The sequence below is a fragment of the Rhinopithecus roxellana genome, chromosome 19 (genome assembly GCF_007565055.1).
Source record: "Rhinopithecus roxellana isolate Shanxi Qingling chromosome 19, ASM756505v1, whole genome shotgun sequence".
Classification (NCBI taxonomy): domain Eukaryota; kingdom Metazoa; phylum Chordata; class Mammalia; order Primates; family Cercopithecidae; genus Rhinopithecus; species Rhinopithecus roxellana.
The window spans coordinates 73647478-73661177 of NC_044567.1; the positions used below are offsets into that span (position 1 = coordinate 73647478).

Consider the following 13700-nt stretch of genomic DNA (forward strand, 5'->3'; position numbering starts at 1 on the left):
CTATTTCACTTACAACTTGTGTAAAAACTGCATTCCGTGCCAGGCCTGAAATGTTCCAAAGCTCAGTTCTGCGAGTAAATTGCAACGAAGATTTCTACAAAAGAAGACACAAGCCAAAAGAAAAAAAAATTTCAGAACATTTATCATTTGCTGTGATTCTAATTTATATAGGATGGAACATAACCCTAATCCTTTCTCTATGCACTAAGGAAATCTCACTGTGGAAGATACTGGCTTATGATTTATACCTTAGCATTGCACATGTGGTGCATTAGCTGCAAAACAGTGAATGTTCAGTAAATACCTGTGATAAGTGATCTTTATTTCTCTAGAACAGGATTTCACAACTTCAGTGCCATCGACATTTTGGACTCTATAACTGTTTGCTGTGGGCATTTGTCTTGTGCCTTGGAGGATGTTTAGCAGCATCCCTAGCCTCTGCGCACTAGATGCCAGGAGCACACTCAGTTTTGTCAAACAAAACTGTATCCAGACATTACCAAATGTCACCTGAGTACAAAATCACACCAGTTGAGAACCACTGCTCTCTCATGATACACTATGATCTTTGTAATTCTCACACTAATCTTTGCTAGAGACAAAAAGGATTTGCTGTATAATTTTAGTAGCTTCCTACTGGTAAAATTTTAATCATATTTCAAAGAGGTTTACAATTAAGTTTTAAAAAAATTCCAAATGTAATCAAGTGATATTTGTAACTTACAGATATTGCAAAAATGGTAGTGGTTCAAATGTATGTCTTTCAACAAACTGTATTTTATTGCAGGATAAATCTCTAGGAAAAAGTAAAAGAAAAATATTGCCTTGATTAGTTATTAGAGGTTGATTAGTATGAATAATAGCAAGAGTTTAGAATAATATTGAATACACATTTTTCATCTCAAGTCTAAATGTCTCGACTTGTGTTTGAACTTTCCAGAGCTCCTAACCCTGCCCATACCTCTCCTAGAGTCTCACCTTCATGGTTTTCATAAATAGAATATACATCTTTTTTTTTTTTTTTTTTTTTTTTGAGGCCGAGTCTCACTCTGTCGCCCAGGCTGGAGTACAGTGGCCGGATCTCAGCTCACTGCAAGCTCCGCCTCCCGGGTTTACGCCATTCTCCTGCCTCAGCCTCCCGAGTAGCTGGGACTACAGGCGCCCGCCACCTCGCCCGGCGAGTTTTTGTATTTTTAGTAGAGACGGGGTTTCACTGTGTTAGCCAGGATGGTCTTGATCTCCTGACCTCGTGATCCGCCCGTCTCGGTCTCCCAAAGTGCTGGGATTACAGGCTTGAGCCACCGCGCCCGGCCAGAATATACATCTTAATAGACTTTGGAATTAATTTTTCCTGAGAGCAGCAGACTTGATTAGATGCCCTTTTGTAGTCTCATCAAGTCCTAGATTATGAGCTCAAAGTTTTTATATATAGTTTCTAATAGTAAAAAAAATACTCCCACTTTTTTTTTTTTTTTTTAGACGGAGTCTCACTCTGTCACCTGGGCTGGAGTGCAGTGGTGGGATCTCAGCTCACTGCAAGCTCTGCCTCCCACGTTTACACCATTCTCCTGCCTAAGCCTCCTGAGTAGCTGGGACTACAGGCGCCCGCCACCTCGCCCGGCTAGTTTTTTGTATTTTTTAGTAGAGATGGGGTTTCACCATGTTAGCCAGGATGGTCTCGATCTCCTGACCTCATGATCCACCCGTCTCGGCCTCCCAAAGTGCTGGGATTACAGGCTTGAGCCACTGCACCCGGCCATAGTCTCACATTTATACACCTTCCTAGTTTAGGTCTGTTTTCCTAAGCCAGTTCAATATCAGAAGAAATAAAACACATCCTTTCACATCATTTGAAAGGAAGTTACCCCTTTAACTAACACATAACTTTGAACTAATTCAAATCATATTCATAGAATCAATTTCTATCATATTAATAGAAACTCATTTTTGGTTTTATATTGCATTAATACTTCATGAAAGCAATTTCTTCAGTTATACAGTGATGGGGCTTGTCCCTCCCTCTTTACCTGGATTTAATTTGGAATTAATTTGGTGTAACGCTGTCTGGCTGATGTCTCCATCTCTAGTCTCTTCCTTCCTAAACTATCCTGCACACAGTCATCAGATAAACTCTCCAGAAGTGGTTTGCAAAGACCACCATTTCCTGGGAAATTATTGAAGATGCAAATTCTTGGTCCCACTCTAGACCAACTGAATCAGTAACCACGAGGGCGGAGTCCGGAACTGAGTTCTAACGCGCCCTCTCAGTGATTGTGATGCAGATCTATCTACAGCACTGCTGCAGTAACACGGTTCCCCACGATGGCTCCTCAGCTGGGCATTCAAAGCCCTAGAAGATCTGGTTCCAATGTCCTACTCTCCCTCCTTGTACTCTACAGGTACTCATGGCATTCCTCAAATACTTTCCTGTGATTTGCCCTTCTCCCATTCTCCTTTTGCAAGTTTAGAATATTTTCCCTAAGATGTCTGTCTGATGTTACACAATGGCCCTTCAAAGTCCTATTCAAACGGCATTGTTTAGTAACATCCTCCTGGGTCCAGATTGAAGGCATTTTCCCCTTTTCTATGCTCCAGAAACAATGTATTCCTCCTCATGCCCACATCCATTTCTTCTTTTTAATGTAGTTATTTTTTATACCATTTCTTCTGAGCATAAACTCCTTGCAAGCATGGACTAGGTCTTGCTCATCTGCATTGCCCACCATGTTTAAAACTGACACATGGAAATAAAGCAAATTCAAATATTTGTAAAATAAATGAATAGCTGGGGGAGTAGGAGGAAAATGACTATTTTAAAGGAAATGTAGTTTTATTACTTCACAGCCACTGTAGCACTTTGGCATCCACTTGAGGGTCTTTATATCCACTTGCCTTGATTCCTCTACATTTGAAAGAATCGGTTTGCAAAACAGCATCACTAATGAGCTTAATAAGGATTAACGACATACACACCTCTATGGACAAAGGATAAGAATCAAGCTTCCATAGCAATGAACATAGTATCTTCTCGTCTCTAAACAGACAGAAATACTATGCAGGTATCCCTTTCTTGGTAACAGGGCTGGGGAGACAGTTATTTTGTAATTGGTGAAGAGTTAGGGGCATTTCTGGTATGCTTCTTAGTGTAAACATTTCTAGCTCTACCACTTAACCATCATTTTAAACATCTGTTTTCATATAACAATTCTTGAAATGAAATCCTTAATACTAGTCTATTCTGTTGGTAGCTTAATATTCTTGATCTATTATTTATACAATTCAGCTGATTTTTAATATTTTTAATATGTTATTTTAATTCATATTAAATTACCAAAAATTTCTGGATTAATGATGTTCAAATGAATGTAGGTGGTCTATATTTTCTTCTCCCTTAGGTAACAATCTGAAGTTAACTTTAATTCCTTTCATCCTACTCAACTAATTTTTTCAAATCTTTTTTTGTGAAAGTCAGACAGTAAATATTTTAGGCTTTGTGGGCCACATATGATCTCTCACATATTTCTCTTTCTTTTCTTTCACTTTCACAGTCCTTTAAAAATGCAGAAACCATTCTTAACTTAATGGGCTATTTAAAAATAGACCATAGATTAGATTTGATCTATTGGTTGTAGACTGAATAGAAGAAGATGGTGTGTGAACCCTTATAAAACAAGGTTCATATGAGTGTCAGTCACTGCTCAGATCTTCTTACCATGTGAAACTTTTTTCTGTCTGCATTTTGTCTATATAATTTAAAAACTGAAAATGCACAGGACATAGCTAATGCTAGAGATGGGCTGAGACCCTATACAAACCTACAGAATTGCAGAATTTTGTTGCTGGAAGAAATCTTAGAGATTATCTAATTTGAACCCTGTATTCATTTTATGGATAATATGACTAAAAACTTATAAATGTGATTAACTAACTTACAAATACTGGAGAGATAGCAGGCCTTCAAATGAATCCTTATGTAATTCAGTCAAATAATTTTCACTGAGAATTCTGGAAAATGAAAAAGTCATTTCTAGATTAAAATGCAAAGTACAACTATTTGCCACACAGGACTATGTCCTGCATGTGGGGGAAAGCTGGGTCATGGTCATTTCAAGACAGTGGTATCTGCTCTGCTTTCATTCAAACCTTTCCTTACATTTTCCTTGTTGTGTCCATCTCTGTCCACCACTACACACACACACACACACACACACACACACAGGCACACACAGGAAAGCACACACACACACAAGCACACCCCTACCCACTCTTCCCACCAAACTGCCTCCTCTCTAGATCCCAAAGTCCCTGTTAGAATCCACCTCTGGGTGGCACCAAGATCAGCAGAACTTCCATTTCCTCCTCTTTTCCCAAACCTTATTATGAAAGCCCCACATGGAACCATGTCAGGGCTGCAAGTGAAGCCATTCAACCTTTTTCCCCTATCAAAAAAAATGTGAGAACTACAATGTGCATACAGTGCACAGGACATCAATGTTCTTTGTATTTTATTTAATTTAATTTCTGAGACAGGGTCTCATTCTGTTCCTAGACTGGTGTCAAACTCCTGGCTCAAGTGATCCTCCTGTCTCTGCCTCCCAAAGTGTTGCGATTGCAGACATGAGCCACCTCACCTGGCCAAATATTCAGTTTAATAATTAAAAAGGAGATACCCATATTGTTACAAAAGAACACTGCTAGCATCCCAGAAGCCCCAGTGTGCCCCTTTCCAATCAAATCCCTCTCTCTAACCCAAATTAGGTAACAACTATCCTGACTTTTGTAATAATTGTCTTGCTTTTAAAATGTAGCTCTGGCCTGGCATGGTGGCTCATACCTGTAATCCCAGCACTTTGGGAAGCCAAGGCAGGTGAATCACCTGAGGTCATGAGTTCAAGACCAGCCTGGTCAACATGGTGAAACCCTGTCTCTACTAAAAATATAAAAATTAGCTGGGCATGGTGGCGGGCACCTGTAATTCCAGCTACCCGGGAGGCTGAGGCAGGAGAATTGCTTGAACCCAGGAGGTGGAGATCGGTGGAGGTTGCAATGAGCCAAGATCGTACCACTGCACTCCAGCCTGGGCGACAAGAACAAAATTAGGTGTCAAAAAATAAATAAAGCAATTCTCCTGCCTCAGCTTCCCAAGCAGCTGGGATTACAGGCACCCACCACCACACCTGCCTAATTTTTGCATTTTTAGTAGAGACGGGGTTTCACCATATTGGCCAGGCTGGTTTCAAACTCCTGACCTCAGGTGATCCACCCGCCTAGACCTCCCAAGGTGCTGGGATTACAGGCGTGAGCCACCGCACCTAGCATGTGTTTTATTTTTAATTTAGAACTCATGTATGGCTTGTCTATATAAGTTGAACTGGTAATGTGACACACAAACTGTTGTGAAAAATGCCAGTTACTTCGAATGTAAGCATTTTTTCCAAAATCATTTGTGTCTACATCAATTCCTTCTATAAATCAGTAAGAAAAGGATGAAACAATTCAACAGGAAAAAGAACAAAGGATAGAAAACTCAGAGAAGAAACACAAATGTTCCATAAACATATAATGATATTTAATTAAATTCATGAGTAATCAGAAAAATTCAAATTTAGGTGGAATCCCTTTTATTCATCCATAACATCAACAAAAAGTTGGAGAATACCCAGCGGTGAAAAGGTGTGGGGGAAATGAATGATGTCATCTCCCCACACCTTTTCACCGCTGGGTATTTTCCAACTTAGAGTAAGTTGGCACAACATTTTTGAGGGCAATTAAAATTTTATATCTACATAGTCTTCACTTCAACAATTCCATTTCTAGATATCTATGCTACAGGAATACTTGCCCATGTTCACAAAGAAGCATGTACAGGGATTTCACTGCAGCAATGCAGGTAACAAGAAAACTAAGCATAATCTAAATATTCATCCATTGGGGAATTATTAAATAAACTATGATGCATCCAGACTATGGATGATGCAGGAGTTTAAATGAATGGGGTGACCGTCTGAGTACTGGGAAGGAAAGAATCTAAGACATATCATGAAGTGAAAGAAAGATGTTACCATTTATGTAAAGAAAAAAGATTTTTCAAGCAACACAACAAATCCATTTTGCTTTATGTAAATATGTATGCAGGCAAATGGGAAAAACTCTGGAAGGATGTATACTAAATGCAGAGTAGCATTACCTCAGGGATGAGGGAGTAGGGCACAAGGAGGGTTTTTGTTGTAACTGTTATTGCATTTTTATACATTAAAAATAGAATCGGGCTGGGGGTAGTGGCTCATGCCTGTAATATGAGTATGTTAGGAGGCCAAGGTGAGAGGAGAACTTGAGCTCAGGAGTGCACGACCAGCCTAAGCAGCATGGGAAGACCCTGTCTCTACAAAAAATACAAAATTGGGTGGGCGTGGTGGCATGCACCTGTGGTCCCAGCTACTTGGGAGGCTGAGGTGGAAGGATCGCTTGAGGCTGGGAGGTGAAGGCTGCAATGAAATGTAATTGTGCCACTGCACTCCAGCCTGGGGGACAAAGTAATATCCTGACTCTGAAAAAAAAAGAGGAAAAAAGAGAATATAACCATGTATTATTTGTATGATAAATAAATTTAAGTTGCCTCTTAAAGAGAGCCTACCAAATTTAATTTTAAAATAACCATAGGATTGCAATCAACAGAGGCTGATTTGGGGAATGGAGGGGAAATATCTTTTTTCAGAGGTATTGACCTCAAAATTCTGGACTGAGAAGGATCTTACAATGCAGTTAGTTTTCTGTCATATTCAGAGAGAATATACACTCACAGTTTCTCGGTCCAACTGTATGCTTTCCATACATTTCCATCAATGTGAGAAATATAGTTTCCGTGGAAATCTCTGTGAAGAAACACAGTTTATATCCTTGAATAGGTAGGACAAGAATGAACAGGATCAGTAAAAGAATCGTGGCAACCTTGTCGGGGATATTCCGTTACAGAAAATAACACCTGCTTTCTCATTTCCAGAGCTATCAGCTTCCCAGTTCGCGCAATTCATCAAGAAACAATGTGGGGCCACTGGCACAAATGATGAGGCATCTCCCGGAAGCTTAACTTCCTATCCATCCCATCTCTTGGACAGACGATGCCAGTTAATTACTTTGAATGTAAGTATTTTATCAAAAAGCACTTATGTGTCTAAACAAACTCCTACAAATCAACACAAAAATGGTAAATAATTCAACAGAAAAATAGGCAAAAGCTTATCACTATCAATAAATAAGTAGAAAGAAACCCTACGCCAGGTAGCACCAAAGCTTTGCCCTCTGTTGAAACATCCTAGGCTTTTTCTTTCCACTCTTATTACAACCGATCTGATTTGGCCCCTTCACACTTTACTCCTACGTTTTGCAAGACCTTTCTAAGTTGTCTCCCTGAAATAAGCTTTTCCTTTTGGGCGCTCTACATAAAGCAAACAACAAAATAAAATAATTCCCCTGTTTTAGTAATTTAACCTCTGTTGCTTGGAAACTTTCAATGGCTTTCCACACCTCACTGTGTAACTTTCAAACTCCTGTAGCTGATACTCAAGGTTTTACATAATCATATCTGCATTGCTCCCTCACCTAATTCTTTGCAGCCAGATTGGTCTACTAAATTCCAACCATACCTGTAGCCATGCCTTTGCCTAGACTGTACTCCCATTTTTTTTCTATTTAACAAATTATAGCTAGTCTTTAAGACCCAAGTAAAGTTTTAGCTTATCCATATAGCTTTCCTTGATCTCCACACCTCAAGGATCATAGATTCTGGTAAATTCTAGCACCGACAGTATGCATTTTCTTTTAGTGATTAATTATATATACCTCCCTTTTTATGCCTATTCTATTTCTTCCCTCCTATCATTTTCATGTTCTGGAGACAGTAGCATACTTGACCCTGGGTTTGACATAAAACGAGTGCTACATATCGAAAGCCAGGGACAACGATGAGTTGTGGACATAACTAAAGGACTGAGTAATCATGTTAACAGCCAACACTCCTACATATGCTAGGCACTGATGAAGTGTTCCATATATTCACTCACCTAAATTTCACAACAATCCAATGAAATGGGAACTAGCATAACCCCCAGTTGAAAGGTGAGGAAACTCAGTCACAGAGCAGAATAACTTGCTCTGGGTCACCAACCTAATAAACAGACCTGGGTTCAACCCCAGGTAGCCTGGCTCCGGAATCAACTCTTAACCACTTAGAGCCTCATCACAGATCGGGAGAGGGACAGGCTGCTGTAAAGAGGGTGAAGCAAAAATGGGAGGAGAGCGGCGGTTAAGCAATGATGTGATGGGGCTAAATAAAAATGGATGAGAAAACAAGTAAAAGACTGGAGTAAAAGCAAAAGACTGGAGAATGGGTCTAACATTAAAGGAGAATAAGAAGGCAGAATTGACAAGCAAAGGTGAAAGCAGAAAGTCAGTTGTCAGTATGGCTTGGGGAGATAAAGGAGGCCCACGAAGGCCTCCAGGAAAAGGCTGCCACATCAGGCAGGACACAGAGGATGACTGAGGAAAGGTGATTCTTACAAGATGGTGAAGGTGCCATTGTAGGTGTTGGGCTCTGGCACAGGCACTTGGCGGAGCCTCTGCTTTGGGCTGAGATCAATACATGACAGCATCTCATTTCCACAGGTACAGAGCTCACATATGTTGGTGCTTGTGGAGGCCTTCTGTTCCTCTGATGCAGTTAAAGCCTTATTTTGGGTGTGACTTTCAGACTGCACCAGTGAATCCTGAGTAGGTTCTAGTTCAGTATGTGGACCTGTGACTTCAGTCAGGCTTCGATGCAGAGTCTGAACCTGGTCTGGATGAGAAGCTGTAGTCTTCTCCAGGGCTGAAGAATGTCCAATCTCTGTAATGGGCTCTGGAGTTACGGCAAGCCCTGGGTCTGGAGGCTGAGTCGAGGTCTCCTCTGTGGTTGGAGATGGTTTAACCTCTGTAGTAGGTTTTGTAGTTATGTTAAGCTTCAGGGCCAGAGGTTGAACTGTGACTTGAGTCAGGTGTGAATGCTGACCCTGACCCTTGTCTGAAGGTGGAAGTGTCACCTCAGGGTGTTCTGGAGGAGGAGCTGTAGTCATCAGGGCTGTAGAAAGTTCAACCTCCGCAGGGGGTTCTGGAGTGATGGTAAGTCGCAGGTCCAAAGGTTGAACTGTGATGCTGGGTGACATTGGATGCTGAGCTTCATGCTGACCTGGTGTTGGAATTGTTACCTCTTGATGTACTAGAAGTTGAGGTACAACTTTCTTAGTAGACTGAGTTGGGGTCTCCTGCATGGTTGGAGAAAGTTCAACCTCTGTTGTGGATTCTGGAGTGATGGTAAGCCCTAGGTCCAAAGGTTGAACCATGGCTTGAGTCAGGTGTGAATGCTGAGTCTGAACCTGGTCTGAAGGTGGAAGTGTCACCTCAGGGTGTTCTGCAGGAGGAGCTATAGTCATCAGGACAGTAGAAAGCTCAACCTCTGTTGTGGATTCTGGAGTGATGATAAACCCCAGGTCCAAAGGTTGAACTGTGGCTTGAGTCAGGTGTAAATACTGAGTCTGAACCTGGTCTGGATGTGGAAGTGTCACCTTAGGATGCTTTGGAGGAACTATAGTCTTCTTCAGGGGTGTAGAACGTTCAGCCTCCGTAGTGGGTTCTGGAGTGATGGTAAGTCCCAGGTCCAAAGGTTGAACTGTGACGCTGGGTGACACTGGATGCTGAACTTCATCCTGACCTGGTGTTGGAACTGTTATCTCTTGATATACTGGAAGTTGGGATACAACTTTCTTAGGAGGCTGAGTTGGGGTCTCCTGCATGGTTGGAGAAAGTTCAACCTCTGTCACGGATTCTGGTGTGATGGTAAGCCCCAGGTCCAAAGGTTGAACTGTAGCTTGATTCAGGTTTGAATGCTCTGGAGGTTGAGCTACAACATTAGGGAGCTCTGGAGTCTCAGCTGGGGCCTCCTGCTGGGTTAGAGAAGACTCACCCTCCTCAGCGGTCTGTAGATGCTCAGCTTCAGCCTCCTGCTGGGTTGGAGAGGGGTTCTCACTATTAACAGGTTCCGGAGATTGAACTGAAGTCTCCTGTTGAATTGCTAAAGGTCCAGCCTCTTCCAGTGACTCTGGAGGCAGAGGTGGGCCCCCGTGCTGGGTGGCGGGAGGTTCTGCATCATTACCTGGCCCTGAGAGCTGAGCTATAGCCTCCTGGAGGACTGGAGAAGTTCCCACCTCTGCACTAGGCGCTATTATGGTGAGCTGCGTGTCTGGAGGCTTAACAGAGACATTGGGAAAATCTGAATGCTGAGTTTGATGGTGACCAGGGGGTGAAACTGTGACTTCATGATGTTCTGAGGGCTGAGCTGGGGCCTCCTGCTGGGCTGGAGAAGACTCCACCTCCCCAGAAGGCTGAGCTGGCTGCTCCTGCTCACTGGGGGAAAGTTCAGCCTCTATAGGAGGACCTGGAAGCTCAGTTGGGGCCTCCTCTTGGATTGCAGATGGCTCCATCTCTTCTGGAGGCTTAGCTGGGGTCTCTTGCTGGGCTGGAGAAGATTCAACCTCCCCAGAAGACTCAGAAGGCTGAGCTGGCTGCTCCTGCTCACTAGGGGGAAGTTCAGGCTCCATAGGAGGACCTGGACGCTCAGATGGGGCCTCCTGTTGGGTTGCAGAAGGTTCCACCTCCTCTGGAGGCTGACCTGGGGACTCCTGCTGGGCTTGGGAAGATTCTGTCTTGTTTTCAGCCTCTGGAGTCATGGGAACCTCCACATCTGCAGGTTTAACTGTAATGCCAGGCAAGTTATAAAGAGATTGATCCTCACCTGGGGGTTGAACTGTCACCTCAGGATTCGGTCGAGTTAGACTCTCCATAGAGGATGCTGGAGGCAGAGCTGGGGCCTCCTCCTGGGTTGAAGAAGGTTCTTCCTCCTCAGGGAGCTGTGGAAGCTGCCCTGGGGCATCTTGCTGGAGTAAAGAGGATTGGATGTCTTCAAGGGTCTCTGGATTTTGAGTTTCAGGCTCTAGATGGAATTGAGAAAGTCCAACTTGCTCAGGGGGCCCTGGAGGCTCATCTGAGTTCACCCTGAGTTCTGGAGGCAGGCTGCTGGGATACAGTGTATCCATACTCGAATATTCATCCTGCAAAGTCTGTTTCTGATGCCCAGACTTGGATAATTGGTGTGGAATTCCATCAATCTCAGCAAGGCTCCAACGCTGAGCTACATCTTTCTTCAGGTTCTTGGGCGAAACAATAAATGTGGTTGGTTTTGAAATCTTATTGTCTAGCGGAACAAGTCTTTCATCTGCCTGATGACCTGCCGCCCGATCTAGATCTGCAGTTGGAACCTTACTTTTGAGGCGAGGAAGCTGAACTAGGGTCTCGTTCTCATCCCCGTCCAGCAGTGGGACCACCTCTGGGAGCCTTTCTTGCGGAGTCAACTTGTTTAAATCCTGGTGTGCAGCGGAGAACTGCTCTGGCCCCAGGGGGAGCTCTTCAGCTGAATCCGGGTCCAGGAATGGAACCAAATTTTCAGTCAATTCCTGGGGCAGGGCTGACATCTGCAAGGAAGCAGAGGGCCCCAGGTAATCAAAGTCCCCCGGGTCTGCCGGGGGAGTGGGCGCATGGGGAGATTCCCATGGGAGATGGGAGGAGCGGGAAGACCGGGGCTCAGGCGACCCCAGGGGGTTAGAGGTCAGCTGGAGCGGGTCTTTGACCCACTCCAGAGGCTGAGCCTCCTTGACTAGTAGACACAATAGTTGCCACGTGAGGAGAGGCCATGGGCCCCAGAAACGCGGTCGGGACATGACACACGCGGGTGCTGCGCACTGAGCGGGAGTCATTCTGGCAACCCCAAGATGCTCGTGCCCCTTATAAGCGTGCACCCCGCCCTGTCTTTATGACACCTTTATTTATGCCACCTTTATTAGGCTTGGGTCCAGATCTGCTCCATGTCACCAGGGCAATCTTATGTCACAATCCCGCTCAAACACCCCCCCCCCCCCTTAGGGAGGAAGGATTTGGGCCACAGACCCAGGTGGTCCCAGGACTCCAGCAGCCTGCTGTGGTGTGGTGGGGTGGGGTCACGGGACCTTGCCTTGGGATCTTCAGAAGTGCTAGTCCAGTTGTGGCAGCCTGAACTCTTCCTCCTCCAAGGTGAAATCCGAGCATACTCTTCCTTTCAGGGAGAACAACTGAGCTGGAAAATTGGCGCCAGTTAGGGTGGCAGGCACAACGCACATTACAGTCATTTATTCCAAAATGTTGCTGTTTTCGCTAAACTATCGCATGTTTGATAATGAATTCACCACCCTACTAGGTAGGGGCTGCCAGGGAATAAGCGAGGACTCCAAATTTTCTGTAGGAGGGGTATTGGGGGTGGGCAATTCAGTCTGGGAAAGAAGGCTTTAATCCAAGTGAAGAGCCCTTTGCACTAGCAGGGAGGAGGCTGAACCGTCATCCTGCCTTGACTCAACACAGCCATTACCCTAGAAGTTACAGCGCCACCCTTCAGAGATCTACCCTGTGTGCACACATGGAGAAGCAGCTTAGGCTGTTAAAGTCAACATGTTAAATAATTTCCTGAAATGCGACTGTAATTAGAACACAGCTGACTTCCCCCACAGCCATTCTTACCTATTACTGTCTGGCACAATTATCAGCATGTAAACTCCAAGAAGGTGCTTCATCTTATTCCAGTGTCCAGCATAGGTATAGGGTGCATAGTGATGGCTTTAAAATTGAAGGGGGGCTGTGCACAGTGGCTCACACCCATAATGCTGGAACTTTGGGACGCCGAGGTGGGCAGATCACTGAGGTCAGAAGTTCCAGACCAGCCTGATCAACATGCTGAAATCCCATCTCTACTAATAGCTGGGCGTGGTGGTGCATGCCTGTAATCCCAGCTACTCGGGAGGTTGAAGCAGGAGAATCACTTGAACCTGGGAGGCAGAGGTTGCAGTGAGCCTAGATCGCAACATTGCACTTTAGCCTGGGCAATAAGAGAGAAACTCCGTCTCAATAAAATAAAATAAAATAAAACTGAAGGGATTCCAAGATTCACCTTATTTATTTATTTATTTTTGAGACGGAATCTGGCTCTGTGGCCCAGGCTGGAGTGCAGTGGCGTGATCTTGGCTCACTGCAAGCTCCGCCCCCCGGGTTCACGCCATTCTCCTGCCTCAGCCTCCCGTGTAGCTGGGACTACAGGCGCACGCCACCGCACCCGGCTAATTTTTTGTATTTTTAGCAGAGACGGGGTTTCACCGTGTTAGTCAGGATGGCCTCCATCTCCTGACCTTGTGATCCTCCCGTCTCGGCCTCCCAAAGTGCTGGGATTACAGGCATGGGCCACCACGCCCGGCCAGATTCACCTTATTTAGGGATGGATCTTTGTTATAATCAGATTTCTGAAATCAGTGCTGACTTCCTCTCACATTTCACAGGAACCTAGACTTCTTTTTTTTTTTTTGAGACGGAGTCTGGCTCTGTCGCCCAGGCTGGAGTGCAGTGGCCGGATCTCAGCTCACTGCAAGCTCCGCCTCCCAGGTTCACGCCATTCTCCTGCCTCAGCCTCCCGAGTAGCTGGGACTACAGGTGTCCGCCACCTCGCCCGGCTAGATTTTTGTATTTTTTAGTAGAGACGGGGTTTCACCGTGTTAGCCAGGATGGTCTCAATCTCCTGACCTTGTGATCCAGCCGTC

The 13700-nt window shown here is 44.5% G+C and overlaps 1 protein-coding gene and 1 long non-coding RNA gene across 4 annotated transcripts in view; one reads left to right on the plus strand and one right to left on the minus strand.

Annotated features, from left to right (window-relative positions):
• Window positions 1–11855, minus strand: part of LOC115894774 (leucine-rich repeat-containing protein 37A3-like) — a 33631-nt gene extending 21776 nt beyond the window's left edge. For all 3 annotated transcript variants that reach the window (XM_030923012.1, XM_030923014.1, XM_030923013.1), the window contains exons 1-5: window positions 8557–11855; window positions 6801–6872; window positions 3934–4005; window positions 725–796; window positions 14–94 (exon numbers count right to left, since the gene is read on the minus strand). In XM_030923012.1, coding sequence (XP_030778872.1) covers window positions 14–94; window positions 725–796; window positions 3934–4005; window positions 6801–6872; window positions 8557–11840 — 3581 coding nt within the window. In that variant the 5' untranslated portion in view covers window positions 11841–11855. The remainder of the gene's footprint in view (window positions 1–13; window positions 95–724; window positions 797–3933; window positions 4006–6800; window positions 6873–8556) is intronic.
• The window catches only part of LOC115894779, a 37430-nt gene continuing 30740 nt past the window's right edge, over window positions 7011–13700 (plus strand). The window contains exon 1 of the long non-coding RNA XR_004054954.1: window positions 7011–7140. This is a non-coding gene — a long non-coding RNA (uncharacterized LOC115894779). The remainder of the gene's footprint in view (window positions 7141–13700) is intronic.